General features: G+C 45.8%; 1 protein-coding gene across 1 annotated transcript in view; it reads right to left on the bottom strand.

Annotated features, from left to right (window-relative positions):
- Positions 1–22958, bottom strand: part of LOC124550796 (neprilysin-1-like) — a 487987-nt gene that overhangs the window by 53717 nt on the left and 411312 nt on the right. Inside the window, exons 17-19 of the mRNA XM_047125521.1 lie at positions 20118–20166; positions 2957–3024; positions 285–415 (exon numbers count right to left, since the gene is read on the bottom strand). Coding sequence (XP_046981477.1) covers positions 285–415; positions 2957–3024; positions 20118–20166 — 248 coding nt within the window. The remainder of the gene's footprint in view (positions 1–284; positions 416–2956; positions 3025–20117; positions 20167–22958) is intronic.

Here is a 22958-nt window from a genome sequence, read left to right as displayed (position 1 = left end):
CCCCTGACCGGAAGAGAAAATCATTTGTTAATGGGCAGCATCCCGCACTGAGGCTTGGCAAGGGTCACTTCCTCAGCCATCGTGCTCGGAAGTGGGTAAGCCACGGCCACACTGGTGGTCTGTATTACCACAGCTGATTGCTGCTCACTTGCAGCCACTGAGCCCCAACCGACACATGGTCTTCAGGGCCACGTGTGTAGTGACTGCCTCCAAGGGGACTGAATATCGAGCAAGGAATAGTCTGGTGTACCTTACTGTGGAAGAGAGCAGGCAGGTGCTCTTACCTTTTTGTTGACTTCCGGAACCTCATAGGCGCTGTACTGGTTGATGTAGCACTGTGTGCGGTTACTGTATGCCTCCACTGTTCTGTTGGTCCACCACGGCACCAGTTCACCTCTCGGGTCGTACTGACGACCTGCGGGCAGCAGAGCAACAATGAACATGAGTGTGCCAGCAACATCTATGCAGTTAGCTGCGTGAGTGACTGAAATGGTGCCTAAGGTGATTTGTGATTGTCTGGTTAGTCCGTTGCTGCTATATTAGACATAAGATATGTTGATAAATCGTCGATAGTTCGATTTCTTCATCTACTCGTCAATATCGACTGTCGATAATAGTCGACCACAAAACGTCGAAGTTCTTAACATCAAGGTGAAATGGAGAATTTATAGAACTGGTTAAAAATCGACAGACAAATACATCTAATATCATCCTGTTCATTTATAAATACATCACTGCATATGCCATAATATTTTGTTCAAAGATTCTTTAGTACGAGGATGAGTCAAATGAAAACCTTAAATATTTTTAAAAATATTATTCATTGTGCAGAAGTGGTACAAAACTGTATCACATATAAACATAATCTCCCCCACGCTCAATGCAAGTCCTCCAGTGCTTACAAAGTGCATAAATTCCTTTAGAAAAAAATTCTTTTGGTAGTCCGCGCAACCACTCATGCACCGCGTGGCGTACCTCTTCATCAGAACGGAACGTCTTTCCTCCCATTGCGTCTTTGAGTGGTCCAAACATATGGAAATCACTTGGGGCAAGGTCTGGTGAGTCTGGTGGATGAGGAAGACACTCAAAATGCAAGTCAGTGATTGTTGCAATTGTAGTACGGGCAGTGTGGGGCCTTGCATTGTCATGTTGCAAAAGGACACCTGCTGACAGCAATCCACATCGCTTTGATCTGATTCCAGGCAGCATATGATTTTTAGGAGATCTGTGTATGATGCACTGGTGACAGTGGTCCCTCTAGGCATGTAATGCTCCAAAATGACGCCTTTTTCGTCCCAAAAGAGAGTCCCTGCTGATGGTTCTGTTCGAAACTTCTTTGGTTTTGGTGATGAGGAATGGCGCCATTCCTTGCTCGCTCTCTTCGTTTCCGGTTGGTGGAAGTGAACCCAGGTTTTGTCTCTAGTAACGATTCTTGCAAGGAAGCTATCACCTTCCCGTTCAAAGCGCCGAGGAAGTTCTACACAAGCATCTACACGTAGTTCTCTCATTCCAGGAGTCAACTGCCGTGGCACCCAACTTGCAGACACTTTGTGAAACTGGAGCACATCATGCACAATGTGGTGTGCTGACCCATGACTAATCTGTAAACATGCTGCAATGTCATTCAGTGCCATTCGGTGGTTTTCCGTCTCTATGGCTTCAACAACTGCAATGTTCTGTGGAGTCACAACTCGTTGTGCCTTACCTGGACGAGGACCATCTTCCACTGAAGTCATACCATTTGCGAACTTCCTACTCCATTCGTAGACTTGCTGCTGTGACAAACATGCATCATCGTACTGTACCTTCATTTGTCGACGAATTTCAATAGGTTTCACACCTTCATTACGCAAAAACCGAATAACAGAATGCTGTTCTTCCCTGGTGCAAGTCGCAAGTGGGGCGGCCATCTTTATACTGGTACTGTGACAGTATGTGTGCATCTGCACTATGCTGCCACCTACAGGCCATTCTGCACACTATTTGTAGCACGGTTAACAACTTACAAGATATAGTATATGCAGTGAGCGTAATATGGTAGAGTCAGTCATGAAGATTCGGTTGGCTGTAAATGATTGTTTACGTGGGATAATATACCAGTCAATACTGTAATATTCTCTCAAATATCAATAAATGCAAAAATTTGACATAGGTAGAAGAATGTTTTTCGCTTTTGCTATGACTTAGACATACAGCCGTAGAGTAGACAGCTGTATTGTTGGTTGGCACTGATATGCAATCCTTGTTTCGTAGATAAGTGGCAGCTGACTTCCGTTAGTAAATGTGTGGGTGTTAAGCGCCACCGTTAATTACGATCTTTATACCATGACTTGTTTGTTGCTTGCCTATTTCTGACTGTACCTAGTAGTGTGATCCTTTTAAGATACGTAATACTACGTGGACAACGAAGATAAATACACGTTACATGTAATAACGTGAAATAATGCGATATAATGAATCGCGTTTAGCTTGTTTGTAGAACTCGATAATGACATCATGTCTTCTCGGATCATGTTTCTTCAAATTAAATCGCGTATTTGGTTATTTTATGTGTCATAATCTCTGTACTAAGTATCGAATATGAAGCAAATAATAGTTTGAATTCGACAAGCAGTTAGCCGCCTATGTTTTTTGACTTCGCAGTCGCGTTATGTAATTTGTTAAAAAATCTGATTTCATCGTGCAAAGTCAATGCACATCAAAGTAACGGGTATTTATGAACTTGTAAATCATGTTCACGTTTCCGCGAGAAAGAATGTGTAAAAGAATTGACAGTGTTTCAAACATACGTAATCGGCTTCTGATCATACAGATCACTGTTGTACTCCGTGTTTCTGTGCTACAGTGCTTCACATTACAGAACGCTAAAGTGCAGATGTGCTAAACGTCTGGATACTACGTGAAGTTTTCAAAGTGCTGGCGTGGCACGCTTAGTACCGTCCCACACTAGACTCACCTGTATCATCAAAGCCGTGAGTGACTTCGTGAGCCAGGATGCTCCCTATGGCCCCGTAATTCAGTGCCCTGCAGCAGAGTGTTCAAGACAAGTGCACTGTGAGGAACAAAATGTGTACAAAGGCTTCTTATATCAAGCCTGTCTGCAGCTTTTACATCTTATTAGCATGTAAAGATTAGCTATTTAACCTACACTGACGATTACATAATATTTATTCCAGTCTTCTATGACGCATAAACATGATTGGAACAAATAAGCCCTCGGTCACAAATATTAATTCAAAATTGACCTGGTTTCGACGCTACTATGAGCGTCGTCTTCAGAATTAGACTAACTGTTCTAAAACATATTAGGTATATAGTACATTAATAAAATTAAATTTTTTTTTAATGTGTGACTTGTAAGTACTGCATCTTTTCGAGTCAGTACAAACTTTTATTTTATTAATGTTGTGGTGTCACCGCCAGACACCACACTTGCTAGGTGGTAGCCTTTAAATCGGTCGCGGTCCGCTAGTATACGTCGGACCCGCGTGTCGCCACTATCAGTGATTGCAGACCGAGCGCCGCCACACGGCAGGTCTAGAGAGATTTCCTAGCACTCGCCCCAGTTGTACAGCCGACTTTGCTAGCGATGGTTCACTCACAAATTACGCTCTCATTAGCCGAGACGATAGTTAGCACAGCCTTCAGCTGCGTCATTTGGTACGACCTAGCAAGGCGCCATTATCATTTGCTATTTATCTTGTGATGCATGTACCGTCAGACAGATGTTCACCAATTATGGATTAAAGTTAAGTATTCCAGAAGCTACGTACTATTTTTGCTACTATAAAGACCTTGTCATTTTCCAGACCTCACGCCAGCCTGCGTGTGCTTTAACGCGTGCCTTTCGGCTTCACCTCATACTGGCTTGGCTGTCTTGCCAAGTCACAACAAATGTACTATACACCTAATATGTTTTAGAACAGTTAGTCTAATTCTGAAGACAACGCTCATAGTAGCGTCGAAACCAGGTCAATTTTGAATTAATATTTGTGACCGAGGGCTTATTTGTTCCAATATAATTCTCACACGGTCACTGAACCTTAGCAGCTACGTTCAAAGGTTTGCATGAACATGAATTAAATTTCTTATAATATAAAACTAATTCTACTGTGTCCATCCACATTAATGTGACCACCTGTCAATTGCCTGAATAACGACTGAGCGAGGTGGCACAGTGGTTAGCACACTGGTCTTGCATTCGGGAGGACGACGGTTCAAACGGGCATCCGGCCACCCTGATTTAGGTTTTACGTGATTTCCCTAAATCGCTTTACGTCGGGATGGTTCCTTTGAAAGGGCACGGCTGACTTCCTTGCCCATCCTTCCCGAAACCGATGACCTCACAGTCTGTTCTCCTCCCCCAATAACGGCATACCATGTCCACACCTACAGACGTACTGGGTGAGAGTCGATGAGGTTCTTGGAGGCACCGACATGGATGTGGAGCCATTCCGATTCTTTGTTTCTCGGTTGAGGACCCATGGCGCAAACACCCCAATCCAGGTGGTCTCGACTGGGTTTAAATACTGGGAATTTGATGGCCAGAAGAGCAAGGTAAAATGCTCTTCGAACCACCCAAGTACACTGTAAGCTGTGTGGTTACATTCTCATGGTGGCAGATGCCACCATGCCGAGGAGAAACAAATAGCATATAGGTGTCTACATGATCCTGAAGAATAGATGCATAATTGTGTTGTGTACATAGTTCTGCGTAGTCAGCGTGTACACAACTTTCCCACTAGAGCGTGCCCTGCTAAGCACAACAGCGCAGGCGCAGCGCTCGTCTGTCTCCACAGTACGAGATGGCGCTGCCTTGCTGCTGTCCACATCTGTTACTTTCCCCTCTTTGGGGAAGTGTGTGTGGGGGAGTTTGTAGCCTTTCGGCTTTTACTCCCCTGTGAACGTGTGTGTGTGATTTTTCTATAGTTTTTTGGTGTCTGTGACTTGTGATGTTTGTTGTGAGTGAGTCTAGTACTTGCCTGAGGTAGGCGAAAAGATTGGTGTTATATGGGAAGGAACTGGATTAGGGATTGGGTTTTGGGAAATTCTCTTCGACTTAATCGTCGAAGATCGTCATAGGGCGCTTATGCTTATCGCGGGACATGTCATACCGACCTAGGGAGTGGATGAGCGCGTTTCCGGATCTGGAAGAACCCTCATAGAAGGCCCTTGCCAGATCCTGGAAACGCTCTCTCAGGAGTGGGATTTCGGCTGCGGCGTGCAAGTCGTCTGTGGGGAATCCAAGAGGTAGGTGCAGTGCCCTTCTGAGGGCGCGGTTCTGCAGCCTCTGGAGTTTGTCCAGGTGCTGCTTCGCCGCGTATCCCCAGACAGGGCACGCATACTCCATTACTGGCCGGATCAGGGCCTGGTAAACATTAACTGCTACTGGGCAGGGAAGGGAGCTGTTTGTGTTCAGGATAGGGTATAGGATGGACATTCTGGCGCAGACCTTCCTGTGGACCTCGTCTATGTGGGGTTTCCACGTAAGACGAGAGTCCAAGGTTACGCCAAGGTACTTGGCGGTTCTGCGCCAGGGGAGTTGGATTCCATTTAGGTGAAGGTGGAGGGGGGGACGTTGAGGAGGTTCGCGCCTCCGAGCCTGCGGGTAATCAGCATTGCCTGTGTCTTGTCAGAGTTGATGGTGATGCACCAGCGACGGGCCCAAGTTTCTGTGTCATCTAAAACCTTTTGTAGCCTACGGATGACCAGGTCCTTGTTCGCGTTTCTCGTGTAGAAGGCTGTATCGTCAGCGTACTGTGCAGTGTGCACCAGGGGGGCCGTTGGAGTGTCTGCAGTGTACAAACTGTACAATACGGGCCCCAGGACCGATCCCTGCGGCACCCCGGCACGAATACGCCTTCTGGTGGAGGTGGCTGTTTCTACTTTGACGGAGAAAGTCCTATTCGTGAGATAGCTCTTAATGAGCTGAACTATGCTCCCGGGAAACCCTTGTGTGTACAACTTGTAGAGTAGCCCTCTATGCCATACTGAATCAAAGGCTTTGGCTACATCTAGTAGCACTATCCCGCAGTAGCCTCTGTGGTTGAAGCCCTCTGTGGCTGCTTCAACCATTCTCATGACCTGTTGTGGGGCAGAGTGGTTCTGCCGGAACCCTAATTGGAAATCCGGCAGAATTTGCTCTCTGGTAATATGTTCTTGTATGGGTCTTAGCAGGAGGCGCTCATAGATCTTGCTGAGAGTTGGCAAAAGGCTAATCGGCCTGTAGTGCTGCGGGAATAGAGGGTCTTTCCCTGGTTTGTGTATCGCGACCACTTCCGCATGTTTCCAGCAATCTGGGAAAACATGGGAACGAGTAATCTCGTTGAGGACGTTCGCGAGGTGTGTGATCGCTGTGGGTGGGAGTTTTTTGACTAACTGGTTTGTGACACAGTCGTGCCCTGGCGCCTTTTTTGTAGTGAGGGACCTGATTACTCTTGCCACGTCCTCGGGGCAAAATGTATGGGTTCGTCCTCTGGGTCCTCCTCGGCATTGAGGAAGACGGCCAGTTGACGACTGACTACCTCTTCATGCTCTTCATCCTGGGGTTCTGCCGCTTGGAACTGCTTCTCGAAGGAGTCGGCGAGGGCGTTGGCCTTTCCAGCATGGCTGTAGACCAGTCCCCGCTCGCCATGCAGTGGCGGCATCCTAGCGCGTCGTTTTGTAAACTGTTTTGTCGCTTGCCATAGTGTATGATCGTCTACTTTGAGAGCTGTGAGGCGGTTTTGCCATTGCTGGTTTCTGTGCTCATTGAGCGCTACCTTCAGCTCTCTCTGTAGACGATTGAGCAGCCTCCTTGTGGCCTGATTTCTGGTGATCTTCCACTCTTTTGCCACTCTGTTCTTGTGTCGAATTTGAGCTAGCAAGTGTTCCGGGAGCTGTATTTGCGGCGGTGGGCCATCCCTTTGTGGAGGGGTGGCTTCTTCCGCTGCCTGCAAGATGGTGCCTGTTAGGTCTTGTAGCGCTTGTTCTACTGTTTCAGCAGTGGGTGGCGGAGCGCGAGCGATATCAGAGGCGACAGTTTCTTGGTATCGCTCCCAGTCTGTTCGTTTGTACGACGTCTGGTACAGTGGGAGTGCTACCCATTCTCCCACATCGACCTCCAGAATCACTGGGTTGTGGTCGGAGGACATTCTGTTGATTGTCCTTGCGGCCACGAACCCTGCGATCCTCCTAGTGAGAGCTATATCTAACACGTCGGGCCTGCTTCCATTTTTTGGAAAATGTGTGGGCTCGACTGGACCCCATGTTTCGAAGTGGTGGGTGCGCGCTAGTTGTTGGAGTTTGGCGCCTGCTCTGGAGGTTACTCTAGAATTCCAATCAGGATGTTTGGCATTGAAGTCTCCCCCTATTATGAGTTTGCCTTCAATTTGCCCTAGGGCAGCTATGTCTCCCTCATCTATCTGGTCATGTGGGGGTCGGTAGACTGCAACAATTGTTAGGGGTCCAGTGGCAGTGGTTACTTCCACCGCCACTGCTTCGATTTTGTTGGTAGCTGGTAAGTATACCTGGTGGTGGGGGATCCCTCTTTTTACATATATGGCCACTCCTCCGCCTTGGGTTGGCCTGTCTTTACGGTAGCTAACGTAGTTGGGAACTGTCGCTTTTACTCCCGGTTTTAGGTGGGTTTCCCCCATCATGCATATGTCGATGGAGAACTCCTTCATGAGTTCTCGGAACTCGACCTCTTGATTAACAATGCCGTCTGCGTTAAAGACGCACATTGTCAGGCCTTGAATATTCGGTTGTCTATTCATGATGGTGTTTTGATACTACTGAGGAAGTCGCAGAGGGGAGCGACTGCTGGACTGTTGCCTGAAGGGCGACGAGGATCTGTGTGTTCTGCTTCTGGGCTTCCCTGAATTCCTTCATCATTTCCATGACGAGGTTCATGGTCTGCACCATTACGCCTAACAGCTGATCCATGGGGGGGGAGAGTGTGTGGGGTTCCCTGGGGCTTCCTCCGTCATGGTGGACCTGGTCGTTGTTGCTGTGTGTTACCCGGTGTTGTTCTCGTGATAGTGTCTGGTGTTGTGATGGTTGGGCTACGCTTTCATGGTTCCTCGGGGGAGAAACCACTTCCGCGTAAGTCGCCCTCGGTGCGTCCGGCCTTGGTTTTACCCAGGCCTTGTCCGTGTGTGTTGCCATGGTTTGTTTTCTTGTGTGTCTTGGTGGGTTTATGGTGTTTTGTTTGTGTGCCTTAGAGACGCTGCCTTAGAGACGGACCAAATTCTGTTTCTGCCCATCCGCGTGTTAATATGTAATGCAGCCAATGAGATTGCTGCTAATGTAGAACCTTTTCTCCTCGCGGATCACACTCGCGCAGTGATACATGAACGCACGAAGTATTATAGCGAGTGTACAGAACTCCGATTAGTCTGCATTAGTCTGTATTTCTCTGCACCAGTCTGTACCAGTCTGCATTTGTCTGCACCAGTCTGTACCAGTCTATAGTCAAGTTTCAGTCTGCGCCTAATAAGATTACCATATTCCTGTACATAACCATGAAGATAAATGAATAGACACTTTGCCAAGTATATGGTATGAAGATAAATGAATAGACACTTTGTCAAGTATCAGAGATATGTGAGAATAAGATTAACGTACCAAGACCAAAGGAACTTCAGATTGTCAATTGTAAACAGCATCCAGAATCAAGTTAAGTAATGTCTATGTTTTTTATTATTTTAATAAATGTGTGTGAAAATTAATCAAGTTCTGTTAAAAGTTGGTCACCGTCAATCTGCTACTGTAAGCGTGCAAGTGGCATTTCTATCGTCTGACCTAACGGCAGAAGATAAACACGCCACAATGAGACCACGAGACATATTGCTGACATTCGCCTACTTCGTTAGAGCGACAAGTCAAATAATCTGATGGTGTGTGTACTGAAGGTCTTACAGTACGCACACCACAAATTGCGTTATGCACAGTGCCTTACAAACTAACGAGATCACCCAGGGGATGCCATGAAGACATTTTCCAGACCATTACGCTCCATCCTCCTTCCTCGAGCGTTTCAGCGACTGTTACAGGGTGTTTGCCTCCAAACATTTCATGCCGATGATGTGTAAAACGTCACTGATCTGAAAAAGTCACTTGTCGTCACTCAGTGTACGTCCTGTTGCATTACTGGCGAGTAAAATCCAGCATTTGTCGCCGATGGACAGCAGTCGGCAGTGGGCGCATGAACCAGGCGTCTGCTCCAGGCCTACACGCAACAGCGATCGCTAAACGGTCATTGAGGAGACACTGTTGTTAGCGCCTTGGTCCATCTGGGCGGTCAGTTGCTCAACAGCTGACCGTCTGTTCTCTCGTACACATATCCGCAACGGTTGTTCACTCTTCACATTTACTGCCCATGGTACAGCAAGACTACCCTTCCAGCAAACATGTGGTCAAACGGCTGTAGAACGGAAATGGTATGTTTACAGACATGGGTTCCTATTGAGAATATTATGCACTCGCTCTCCTCTACAAGATCTAGAGGTCTGTAATGGGAATTTCCGAACACCGGCCGCCTGTGAGTGGCTATTGCACTTCAAATGGCTCTGAGCACTATGGGACTTAACATCTGAGGTCATCAGTCCCCTAGAACTTAGAACTACTTAAACCTAACTAACCTAAAGACATCACACACATCCACGCCCGAGGCAGGATTGGAACCTGCAACCGTAGCGGTCGCGCAGTTCCAGACTGAAGCGCCCAGAACTGCTCGGCCACACCGGCCGGCTATTGCACTTCGAACTTTGGGTAACGCCATTTGGTAAGCACGGTATTCTTCAACTACGGAGCTACGAAAACTGTTTACAAACTTTGCTGTTCTAGAAATCCTATCTCTCTTGGCTCGAAAGCCAATGATCATGCCCTTTGGGCGCCAGATAAATGGCTCCCTTTCCGCATTGCCACAACGATTGCACTGTTTCCACATCCGCCTCACACGCTTCATACAGGGTGTTCGGCAATTTCCGTTACAAACTTCTAGGACCTGTAGACGGGAGCGAGTACATAGTGTTCTGAATAAGAACCCATGTACGGAAACGTACAATTTCCGTCCAACTGCCGTTTGAAAACATATTTTGCTAGGTAGGTTTGCAACAGTGTAGTCACGGTTGGGTGGGGCGGAGGGGGGGGGGGGGGGAGGAAGGGTGTAGGTGGTTACCTTGGATCGGCTGATGTCATTTGACGTTTGTTCTGCCTCTCTAATCTGATTCGAGCCTCATCAAGTATCTGTAAGTAGACGTTTGCAGAATACACCAACATAATCATTCTGTATGGCGGAGCTCACGGTAGTGGAAGAGTTTTTTTTTCTTTATTGTTATTTTGACACCTTATACAAGAGGTGGGCCGGCAGCGGCAATATTATGCCGCTCTTCGGCCACAGTCAGTACAAATAGAAACAATGAAGATACAGAAAAACATAACATAATGGTGGACATAAAACAGTAGACACATGAGTAAAAAACACGGAGCCGTTCACAGGTGTAGTACAAAATAAAAAAACGCTCAGCACTGTACACGAACACTGTTGACTGAGATAACACACGTCAACGATGGAGCGTGGTGCAGTGAAAACGCTGAAGCACGAACACGACGGCACACACACAAAACCGATGGCGATGATCTCCGGCGCGCAAATGTTCACTTGACGTGTGCGAGTCCGGGGACCTGTCAAAAGGGGAAAAAGCGGTGGAGGAGGGAGAGGGGAGAGTGTAAATGGCAGTGGCAGTGGAGATGGGAGGGGGAGGGAAGAAGGTTAGGGGGTAGGGGAGGCCCGGGGGGCGGAGGGAGGGAGGAAGGGGGGAGGAAGGGAGAGAGGGTGCCCTAAGGAAATACAGGGAGGGGATAGGGAGGATCAATGTTAATAGAAGGGGTAGATGGAGGGGATAAGGGCATCATCAGGGAGGGGGAGTTGGTGGAAGCCACCTTGGGGGAAGGTATGGAGAGTGGAGAGATGGATAGCAGGTGGGACGTGGGAACACAGGCGCGGCAGCAGACGGAGGGGGGGGGGGGAGAGGATGGGAGAGACTAGTGGGTGAGGGGGATCAAGTTTACGGGAGGTGTAGAGGATCCGTATCCATTCGAGGAAAAGGAGGAGGTGCGGGAACGGAATTAGGTCATCCGCGTGGGGGAGGGGAGACAGATGCCATAGGCGAGGCGGAGAACATGGCGTTCTAGGATTTGAAGGAATTTGTAAAAGGTAGGAGGAGCGGAGATCCAGGCAGGGTGGGCGTAGCAGAGGGTAGGGCGGATGAGGGATTTATAGATGTGGAGGATGGTGGAGGGGTCTAGACCCCATGTACGGCCAGAAAGGAGCTTGAGGAGACGGAGTCAGGAGCGTGCCTTGGCTTGGATTGTCCAGAGATGGGGGGTCCAGGAGAGGCGACGGTCAAGGGTGACTCCAAGGTACTTGAGGGTGGGGGTGAGGGCGATAGGACGGCCATAAATGGTGATATAGAAATCGAGGAGACGGAAGGAAGGGGTGGATTTGCCTACAATGATCGCCTGATAGTGGAAGAGCTGCTCGCCACCTTTATGAAAATCGTTGTGCACAATGTCTGGCACCGCCAGACACCCTTTTCGCCACAATTACCCGACGACTTCGAGGATTGAGTATCTTCATCCTGAGCAGGCGTGGCAGTGGTGCTCCAAGGAGACACAGCATACCCGAACTGGAAGACGCCTCATGTTGAAAAGAACCCGTCGGCGAGTACACGAGCAATTGCGCGTGTAGTCGATGTTAATCCCAGCGCCGTCTGGTGTGCTGTGGATGAACAACAACTACATCCCTGCCACCTTCAACACTCCATACCACCTCTAACACTCACAGACTCCTGAATGAGACTCGAACCGGGTGAGACTTCAAATGACGTCATCCAATTAGAAGTAATCAATGCCCCCCCCCCCCCCCCCCCTCTCTCACCATGAATACCACGTAGTGAAACAACCTAGCAAATATAGTATGTACTCACTCCCCTCTACAAGTCACTGAAGTTTGTGACGGGTATTTCCGCACACCCTGCATACCCTCCATTGCTAGTGCTGCCAGCTGCCGCCTGTTAATGCACGTCACACATAGGGAGCGGTCACATTAATGTAACTGAACAGTGTACTTGCATAATTTTGCATACTCTGTGGCATACAATTCAGATTTTTACAACTTCGCCATTGGAAACAAATTACAACATTTCATTGTTTAGGAACGCTACCGGTTGCAGCCATCAGGTTCATTTACCTCTACACGCATTCTTTAAAACTACCATTAAATGCGTGGCAGAGCGTACTTCGCATTGTATAACTTATTAAGGCTTTTCCTCATTCAATTCACATACCTAGCGCTGGAAACGTGGTTGCCTGAAATCCTCTACGCGTACCGTAGTTAGTCTAGCCTTGTATTTTCGACAGCGATACGTTTTGGGTGCATTATAATACTAATGTCTATCTGAATGAAGATACATTAAGATTTTATACGGAATAAACTCGCAACAAACATCAGTGCGACAACACAGCATATTATGAGGGGACTTAAAAAAAATTGGAAATTTGTGGTAAGATCTTATACGACCAAACTGCTGAGGTCATCGTTCCCTAAGCTTATACACTACTTAATCTAACTTAAATTAACTTACGCTATGGACAACACACACACCCACGCCCGAGGGAGGACTCGAACCTCTGACGGGGGGATCCGCGCGGGCCGTGACAAGACGCCTTAGACTGGGCGGCTACCCCGCACGGTGGAACATAAAAGTTACACGTTCTTATGGCAGGACAAATAACTTATTCAGTGCTGCACAGTACGTCAGTGTGACACAGAAACATGACACGGCTTTTCAACATACCCACCAAGTCTCCGAAACAACGGTACGAATGTTCTACTAATAGTTCAGTTCCTTGTCGACAGAAATCTGATCCTCGGTTGCAGAGCCATTGGACAACCGCCGTGTGAACGTCTTCATAGTTGTAATATCTCTTTTCCCCCCCACATGCTCTTGCAGCTCACCAAAAAGGTAGGAATGGTCCAAATGGCTCTGAGCACTATGGGACTTAACATCTGAGGTCATCAGTCCCCTAGAACTTAGAATTAATTAAACCTAACTAACCTAAGGACATCACACACATCCATGCCCGAGGTAGGATTCGAACCTACGACCGTAGCGGTCGCTCGGCTCCAGACTGTAGCGCCCAGAACCGCACGGCCACTCCGGCCGGCTACATTTGTAGTTCTCCTGCGCACTATACTCATTACTCGCGGTAGCCAATCTACCGATTCCCTCAAGAGTTTGAGCAATGGGAGTGCATCCGCACTGAAGAAGATCATTGGCCGGTAAGCCTCATTTATATGAAGATCGTATCTGTTCTTTCGGACATGTCCAAAAGAATAGATACCATCATCATATAAATAAGGCAAACTTTTACGGGAATCGGTAGATTCACTACCGTGAGTAGTGAGTATAGTGGAAAGGAGAACTACAAATGCAGTGCGTGGGCAGTAAGTTCGAGGCATGAGTCTCACGGGGAGCTCGTCAGAGATAAGTCCCTGCAGATGCACTCTGCTCTGTACCCTCGGTGGCTCATTCGGATAGAGCGTCTGCCATGTAAGCAGGAGATCCCAGGTTTGAGTCCCGGTTGGGGCACGCATTTTCAACTCTCCAAGTTGATATTTATCAACCACTGGAAGCAGCTAATGGTCTGGATTACATTGTAATTTCATTCTTCGGGAGCTGCTAGAACACCAATGGTATCTGCTCTTTTGGATATGTCCTCCGACGCTGCTGCAGTTACTGTGAGTAGACCGGGAAGGAAAATTCTACTTTAGAAAGACAAAACTCTACCATCTGGGATAGCAAAATGTATGAGACAGGCGAAATACCCTCAGACTTCAAGAAGAATATAGTAATTCCAATCCCAAAGACAGCAATCGTTGACAGATGTGAAAATTACCGAACTATCAGTTTCACAAATCACGGCTGCAAAATACTAACGCGAATTATTTACAGAGGAATCGAAAAACTGGTAGAAGCCGACCTCGGGAAGATCAGTTTGGATTCCGTAGAAATATGGGATCACGTGAGGCAATACTGACCCTTTGACTTATCTTAGAAGCTAGATTAAGAAAAGGCAAACCTGCGTTTCTAGCATATGTAGACTTGGAGAAAGCTTTTGACAATGTTGATTGGAATACTCTGTTTCAAATTAGGAACGTGGCAGGGGTAAAATACAGGGAGCGAAAGGCTATTTACAATCTGTACAGAAACCAGATGGCAGTTATAAGAGTCGAGGGGCATGAAATGGAAGCAGTGGTTGGGAAGGGAGTGAGACAGGGTTGTAGCCTCTCCCCGATGTTATTCAATCTGTATATTGAGCAAGCAGTAAAGGAAACAAAAGAAAAAATAGGAGTAGGAATTAAAATCCATGGAGAAGAAACAAAAACTTTAAGGTTCGCCGATGACATTGTAATTCTGTCACAGACAGCAAAGGACCTGGAAGAGCAGTTGAACGGACTGGACAGAGTCTTGAAGCGAGGATATAAGATGAACATCAACAAAAGCAAAACGAGGATAATGGAATGTAATCGAATTAAGTCGGGTGATGCTGAGGGAATTAGATTAGGAAATGCGACTCTTAAAGCAGTAAAGGAGTTTTGCTATTTGGGGAGCAAAATAACTGGTGATGGTCGAAGTAGAGAGGATATAAAATGTAGACTGGCAATGGCAAGGAAAGCGTTTCTGAAGACGAGAAATTTGTTAACATCGAGTATAGATCTGTCAAGAAGTCTTTTCTGAAAGTATTTGTATGGAGTGTAGCCATCTATGGAAGTGAAACATGGATGATAGACAGTTTGGACAAGAGGAGAATAGAAGCTTTCGAAATGTGGTGCTACAGAAGAATGTTGAAGATAAGATGTGTAGATCACATAACTAATGAGGAGGTATTGAATAGAATTGGGGAAAAGAGGAGTTTGTGGCACAACTTGACTAGAAGAAGGGATCGGTTGGTAGGACATGTTCTGAGGCATCAAGGAATCACCAATTTAGTATTGGAGGGCAGCGTGGAGGGTAAAAATCGTAGAGGGAGACCAAGAGATGAATACACTAAGCAGATTCAGAAGGATGTAGGCTGCAGTAGGTACTGGGAGATGAGGAAGCTTGCACAGGATAGCGTAGCATGGAGAGCTGCATCAAACCAGTCTCAGGACTTAAGATCACAACAACAAGAAGACGCTATCGGATTCCAAAAATTGGTAAAATGTGGTGTAGCGTGATGGGCGTGCAACATTAACAGTTGCAAAAGTTTTATACGAGTAGCAACTGTCTCCACTGAAGACACCGATGTGCTCCAGAATCAAGTCAACTACAACCATAAAGAAACAGCTCGTGGTAAAATTCAGAGACAGAAAATAGTTTGTGAACTGAAGAAGAAAGCTACAGAATATATATGTCACAGACCATCGAAACGTATACACTATGTGGTCAAAAGTATCCAGACACCAGGCTGAAAATGACTTACAAGTTCGTGGCTCCCTCCATCGGTAATGTTGGAATTCAGTATGGTGTTGGCTCACCCTTAGCCTTGATGACAGCTTCCACTCTCGCAGCCATACGTTCAGTCACGTGCTGGAAGGTTTCTTGGGGTATGGCAGCCCATTCTTCACGGAGTCCTACACTGAGGAGAGGGACCGATGTCGGTCGGTGAGGCCTGGCATGAAGTCGGCGTTCCAAAACATCCCAAAGGTGTCCTTTAGGTCACGACTCTGTGCATGCCAGTGCATTACAAGGATGTTACTGTCGAGTAACCACTCCGCCACCGGCCGTGCATTATGAACAGGTGCTCGATCGTGCTGAAAGATGCAATCGCCAGCTCTGAATTGCTCTTCAACAGTGGGAAGGAAAAGGTGCTTAAAATATCAATGTTGGCCTGCGCTGTGATACTCCCACGCAAAACAACACCACCACATCATAACACCATCGCCTCCGAATTTTACTGTTGGCACTACACACGCTAACAGATGCCCGTTTACTGGGCATTCGCGACACCCACACCCTGCCATCGGATCGCCACATTGTGTACCGTGATTCGTCACTCCACAAAACGTTTTTCCACTGTTCAGTCGTCCATTGATTACACTCCTTACACCAATCGAGGCGTCGCTTGGCATTTAGTGGCGTGATGTGTGGCTTATGAGCAGCCGCTCGAATATGAAATCAAAGTTTCCTCACCTCCCACCTAACTGTCACTGTACTTGCAGTGGATTCTGGTGCAGTTTGGAATTTCTGTGTGATGGTCTGGATACAACCCTTTTCAACTGTCGGCGGTCTCTGTCAGTCAACAGACGAGGTCGGCCTGTACGCTTTTATGCTGTACGTGTCCCTTCACATTTCCACTTCACTATTACATCGGAAACAGTGGACGTAGGGTTGTTTAGGAGCGTGGAAAACTTGCGTACAGACGTATGACAGAAGTGACATCCAATCAGCTGTTCACGTTCGAAGTCTGTTAGTTCCACGGAGCGCCCCAGTTTGCTGTCTCACGATGTCTAATGACTATTGAGGTCGCTGACATGGAGTACCTGGCAGTAAGTGGCAGCACAATGCACCAAATATGAAAAACGTAAGTTTTTGGGAGTGTCCGGATACTTTTGATCACATAGTGTGTATAATTAACTGGAAGAAGAATACGCGGAAGCGATTTCTACAGGTTTCGTGAACCAAATTACAATGCCGGACGGAAAATACTATACTAATTACCAACAAGTATGAAGGAGGTTCATCTTGTTCTGAATACATTAAGTGTGAATACTACAGATGGACAGTTAGTTATACGATGATGCTGACAAGAATTTTGTAATATACTTTGAAGAGGAAACCTCTAAATACGTAGTTGGACACAATACATGTTGATGGAGCTTTCAAGCATTGAATTAAGTCTTTTAGCAGCTATTTGCGATACATAGTCTTGTTAATGGACGTTATATTCCAATGGTTCTCTTCTTTGTTGAACGATAACAAAACTTAACCTTTTCAATGTGTCCTTTCCACAGCTGTTGGCCGGCCGGTGTGGCCGAGCGGTTCTAGGCGCTTCCGTCTGGAACCGCGCGACCGCTACGGTCGGAGGTTCGAATCCTGCCGCGGGTATGGATGTGTGAGATGTCCTTAGGTTAGTTAGGTTTAAGTAGTTCTATGTTCCAGGGGACTGATGACCTCAGATGCTGAGTCCCATAGTGCTCAGAGCCATTTGAACCATTTGAACCAACAGTTTTTGACAAATGTGATGCTCTATGTCTGAAATGGTTCAAATGGCTCTGAGCACTATAGGACTTAACTTCTGAGGTCATCAGTCCCTAGAACTTAGAACTACTTAAACCTAACTAACCTAAGGACATCACACACATCCATGCCGGAGGCAGGATTCGAACCTGCGACCTTAGCGGGCGCGCGGTTGCAGACTGTAGAGCCTAGAACCGCTCGGCCACCCCGGCCGGCTCTATGTCTGAACTTTCAGAGTTTGGAGGAAGTTTAATGCAAGCTAGAAGTGAAGTTTGGACTAATGCAAGAATCCAACGTTGTAAATTTCATCTACGACAGAGCTGGTGGTGAAGGATAACAAACATCAAATCGCGAAGTTTCTTTCTTGTATAGCTGGTTTGTCAGTGCTGGATCCTTCTATGGTTGCTGACTATTTTGTTGACAACATAATGTCAACGATGTCTGTATGTGAAAAACTACGAACATTCTGCGACTATTGGGTAGACTTCCTTCGTCCATGTGGGCAAAAATAAGAAACTACGAATGCTTCTGGAAGTGTCCACAGCAAGTACCATAGTGTTCTACTCCTACAGGTCACATATACACAGATACACCAAAATTGCAATCACTTTCTCAAAAACAAAAAGAAGGAAAGAAGTAGTTCGAATTTAAAACTCGTGAACCAACAAGTGGCTAATTTAAGGATGAAAAAATTAGAAGAAAACAATATGTGAAATTAGTTTCCTATACAGTGAAACATGAGGCAGTCCGCCTCTACATGGTGCACCCTGGATATCGCTAAACAAACTGGTACAAAAACCACCAAATAATTTTTAAGCAATAGCAGAGTAATCAGAAGCGTTTTTTCTTCTTACTTATGAATAAAAATGTTTTACAGCTTCGGCTAGAAGTATGTATGTTACTACGTGATTTGAACGGGAGGACTTGGTTGCTTCCCTGACCGTGGCCCCTTGGATGTTGTGCCCCAGGTTGACCAGAAGGGTCCGGGAGGCATGGATCCTATTTTTCTCACCGCGGAAGGCTTGGGTACTGCGTCCTGGACGAAATGTGAAACTTACTTTGTTAAGTCCCGGATATCCGCGCGCATTAAAGCACCACTTCCAGGACGGGGAGACGCGTCAGTCCCGGATTGAGTCCGTCTGGCAGATGAACGACGAAAGTCGAGAAGCCGGCGAGCTTTTTTTTTTTTTTTTTTTTTTTTTTTTTTTTTTTTTTTTTTGGGAAGTTTCCCACATCCAACTGATTTCATTGTCCAAGCAATAGCATCGACAATATTATTGTTTTCAATTTTGCTGATTCAGATAAAATAACCAATAGGCTGGGAAGGAGAATTTATCCCATCGATAATAATTGGATCTAGATTTTAAATGCGAACATTTTAGGTTAGGCTTTACAGTGACCTTTACTGACATTAAATGAATCAACAAGTTTACCGCTACCAGTCACTGTTTATTTATCTCCAAGACGCGTTTTAAAGGTTTAAACCTCCATCATTAGGTCGATTTACATTTGTTGGTATGGATATTTTTGTGTGTCGTGTTACGTTTTTTGGACGAACTTTTGGCACTGTCTAGTGGAGAAACAAAACACTAACCAATTAAATTCACCTGATGATGGAGGTTTAAACCTTTGAAACGCGTCGTGGAGATAAATAAACAGCGACTAGCAACAGTAAACTAGTTGTTCCATTAAATCTAGACTACTATTAAAAATTGGGGATGCATAATTGCACTTTTGATTTCCGGAAGTTATAGGGCAACAAGTTGAAATAATTGTTTAACACTAATGACATGACAAAAAATAGCTCCTGAATAGCACTCTCATATTGTAGTCAACTAAAAATATTTATTTGAATTATTATTATTACTATTATAAGAATTACTATTGGAGCGATAGGAGGTTTAAACCAAAAGTCACTTATAGTTACTTCTAGCATTAGCAAAATATAATGTAAAAGATCAGTTGTACAAAATACACTAATATACTAAAATTATTTTTATTAAAAAATTAAATAAACAAAAACTCAATAAAAGATAATCAATAATCAAGACATATTGATTTGCAGAGAAAAAGTTTCAGTGTAAGTGAAATACTTTCACTCAATTTTGCTTGAATAATGGTACATGCAGGCAGTAGGGTTATGCGTATTGCATCACAGAGGAAGGGGGCGGGGGTGAGGGGGTGACGACGGAAGTCCCTATGTATGAATTAACACGATGTAAAATAAATTATGATGTATGGCGCTACTTTCCCATTTTATGTAACTTATTCCATTCGTACCTTGTTTTTTAAGCTTGTTAAGTTACGTAAAGTAGCAAATTGAGTGTTTTTATTTGTTACAAATTAATTATTACAGTTGCTTATACCCTGAACCATCATGTTCAACATGTTGGACAAAAATTCGCCACTGTCTTAAAGAAATACAAAATGTGATTATTTTAGTATGCATGAAGTGTAGCAATAGCTAATAAACCATATGGTTAGCCTACTCTCCAGCAAACAACATACTTCAGGCAAACAGTCCACACTCGAATCAAATCTACAGTACGTAATAGACTGCTGTTCACTTTCCATTAGTGTTGCTACCAGCCTTTCTTGCCTCCAGTTGCTAGACATGTGGGTACAGTGTTAGTCGTTACTGTCGCCAGCTACCCTAGAGCAACCACACGCGCACACACACACACACACACACGCACACACACACACACACACACACACACACACACACATATATATATATATATATATATATATATATATATATATATATATATATATATATATATATCAACTGAGCAGTACAAGAAGTAATTAGCCATTCTGATACAGGTGACATTTGGTAATACTCACTCAACTCCTAGGTCGTAGAATGGAAAGTCCAGAATTGCTGCTGGAATAGCTGGAAAATGATAAAAATTGTGTGTTAAGACAGCTTCGACTAGTCAAGACGTCAGCTACTGACCTGGACAAGGAACAATTTTAAGACAGTCATTGACAGCGCGAAAAGAACGACGTCAGTTGTAATTGTTTTGAGCGGGAAAATGCAATAGTTAACGCAGATGGACATTCAGAAAAGCATCTGCAAATATTTATATTTCTTCCTGTAAGGAAGTTTGTCACTATAGTAAGAATTTAGGCTATACACTCGGAGTAAACAGTAGAAATAAGCAGCAATATCACTTTACCTTACATCCACACAAATGAATGCACTTTCACCTACACTAGGCTTTAAATTTCTTGTCTGGGATACATTTTCTCAGAATTTAACTAACAATATACTAGTCAGTTAAAAGTATCCGGACTCGTATGAGTGGACATTAATAAGTGATGTGTGCAGCTTTGCCTATGTGATAGCTTGAGCTGTCCTGCGGATACTTTTGATGGGGAATGTCCGTTGAGGAATGGTACAGACATTCTTCCTCAAGAGCTGAAAACAGAGAAGGTTGCGAATCCCTGACGGTAACTTTTCGCCATAAACGTCGATATTTAGGAGGGAATATAAGGAAGGATGCCTTCATAGAATGATCTTAAGTAATAAATGCATACTTTTTATTTCAAAAAGCAAGCATCCTCTTTCACCGTATCAAGTGAAATTTTAATTCGTATACAGCAATAAGACACGAAGGATTGTTTACTAGAAGGAACTATATTCAATTGTATAAGAACGTAGGCTCCGGCGGCCGGTGTCATAGTGATTAAAATTCTTCTGGGTATTATGCCGCGTCATTGCTAAAAAACTAAAAACAATAATAAACTAAAACCGACGTTTCGGCCGAATTGCAACGGCCTTCCTCAGGGCACGACTGGTTTTGCATGGGGATAGGTGCTTCTATTTATTACAGACTATCGATGTCTGATGTCACTGTTGTAAAACTTTTAATTGGCCCTCTAATATGATTGGCTAGTCATGACGTAAGGGAAGATGGAAGGAAAGAGGCTATTCGTGGATGTCCATGTCGTCAACGACAGCGTTCGCCTTCTGGTCGGCAAGTTTTCCTCCTGGTGTGCGCTGAAGTGCATTAGTCTTTAATGAATCCAGTGATCAGAATGGATTTTGATATATAACGCCCTGGCCTCTAGATTTAATTTAACAAAAGAGCGTCGGCCGAAGTGGCCGTGCGGTTAAAGGCGCTGCAGTCTGGAACCGCAAGACCGCTACGGTCGCAGGTTCGAATCCTGCCTCATTCATGGATGTTTATGATGTCCTTAGGTTAGTTAGGTTTAACTAGTTCTAAGCTCTTGGGGACTAATGACCTCAGCAGTTGAGTCCCATAGTGCTCAGAGCCATTTGAACCATTTTTTGAACAAAAGAGCAGCGCAACGACAACGCGAAATCCGTGACGACGTACGAAAGCCAAATGCTATTTTTACTAACTTATTTGTTCTTCTTACGCACACCATGACAGGTTCATTACAATTTCATACGTTTCATCTACGGTTGTTTGCGGGTTGTACACTGTTCAGCCAGAACATATCGACCACTTACTTAATGTCCACCTTTGGCACGGATAACAGCGGCGACGCGTCGTGGCATGGAAGCAGTGAGGCCTTAATAGGTTGCTGGAAGGATTTGGCGCCACATCTGGACTCACAAGTCACCTAATTACCGTAAAATCCGGTGAGGGGGGCGATGAACCCTGACGCCACTTTCAGTCACATCGCAGATGTGTTCCATCAGGTTCAAATGTTCAAATGGCTCTGAGAATTATGGGACTTAACATCTGAGGTCATCAGTCCGCTAGAACGTAGAGCTACTTAGACCTAACTAACCTAAGGACATCACACACATCCATGCCCGAGGCAAGATTCGAACCTGCGACCGTAGCGGTCGCGGGGTTCCAGACTGGAGCGCCTAGAGCCGCCCGGCGAGTTGAAGGCCAGCACATCAACTGGAACTCGCCACTTTGTTCCTCGAACCACTTCATTACACTTCTGGCCTTGCGACGTAACGCATTATCTTGCTGAAAAATGCCACTGCCGTCGGGAAACATGATCGTCATGAAGGGGTGTACGTAGTCTGTAACCAGCGTACGATAATGACTGGCCCTCATGGTGCCTTGGACGACGTCCACTGGACCCAGGGATTCGCAAGTGAATGTTCACTAGAACATAATGGAGCAGCCGCTAGCTTGTCTCTGTCCGGCATTACAGGTGCCAAAGAGCTGTTGCCCTGGAAGACGACGGATTTGCGTCCTCCCATCGGCGTGACGAAGAAGGTATCGGGATTCGTCAGGCCGTGCAACGCTCTGCCACTACGTCAGCGTCCAGTGCCGATGGTCAAGTGCTCGTTTCGGTCGTAGTTGGCGACGTTTTGGTGTCAACATTGGCACGTGCATGGGTCGACGGGTGCACAGGCCCATCGCTAGGAGTGTTTGGTGCACTGTGTGTTCAGACACACCTACAATCTGTCCACTGTTAAAGTCTGATGTTAGTTCCGCCACAGTTCGCCGTCTGTCCTGTTTTGTCACTCTGCCCGGCCTACGACGACCGCCGGCCGGAGTGGCCGAGCAGTTCTAGGCGCTACAGTCTGGAACCGCGCGACCGCTACGGTCGCAGGTTCGAATCCTGCCTCGGGCATGGATGTGTGTGTGATGTCCTTAGGTTAGTTAGGTTTAAGTAGTTCTAAGTTCTAGGGGACTGATGACCTCAGAAGTTAAGTCCCATAGTGCTCAGAGCCATTTGAACCATTTT

Source organism: Schistocerca americana, chromosome 9 (assembly GCF_021461395.2).
Source record: "Schistocerca americana isolate TAMUIC-IGC-003095 chromosome 9, iqSchAmer2.1, whole genome shotgun sequence".
Classification (NCBI taxonomy): Eukaryota; Metazoa; Arthropoda; class Insecta; order Orthoptera; family Acrididae; genus Schistocerca; species Schistocerca americana.
This window is presented reverse-complemented; position numbering and strand designations above follow the sequence as displayed.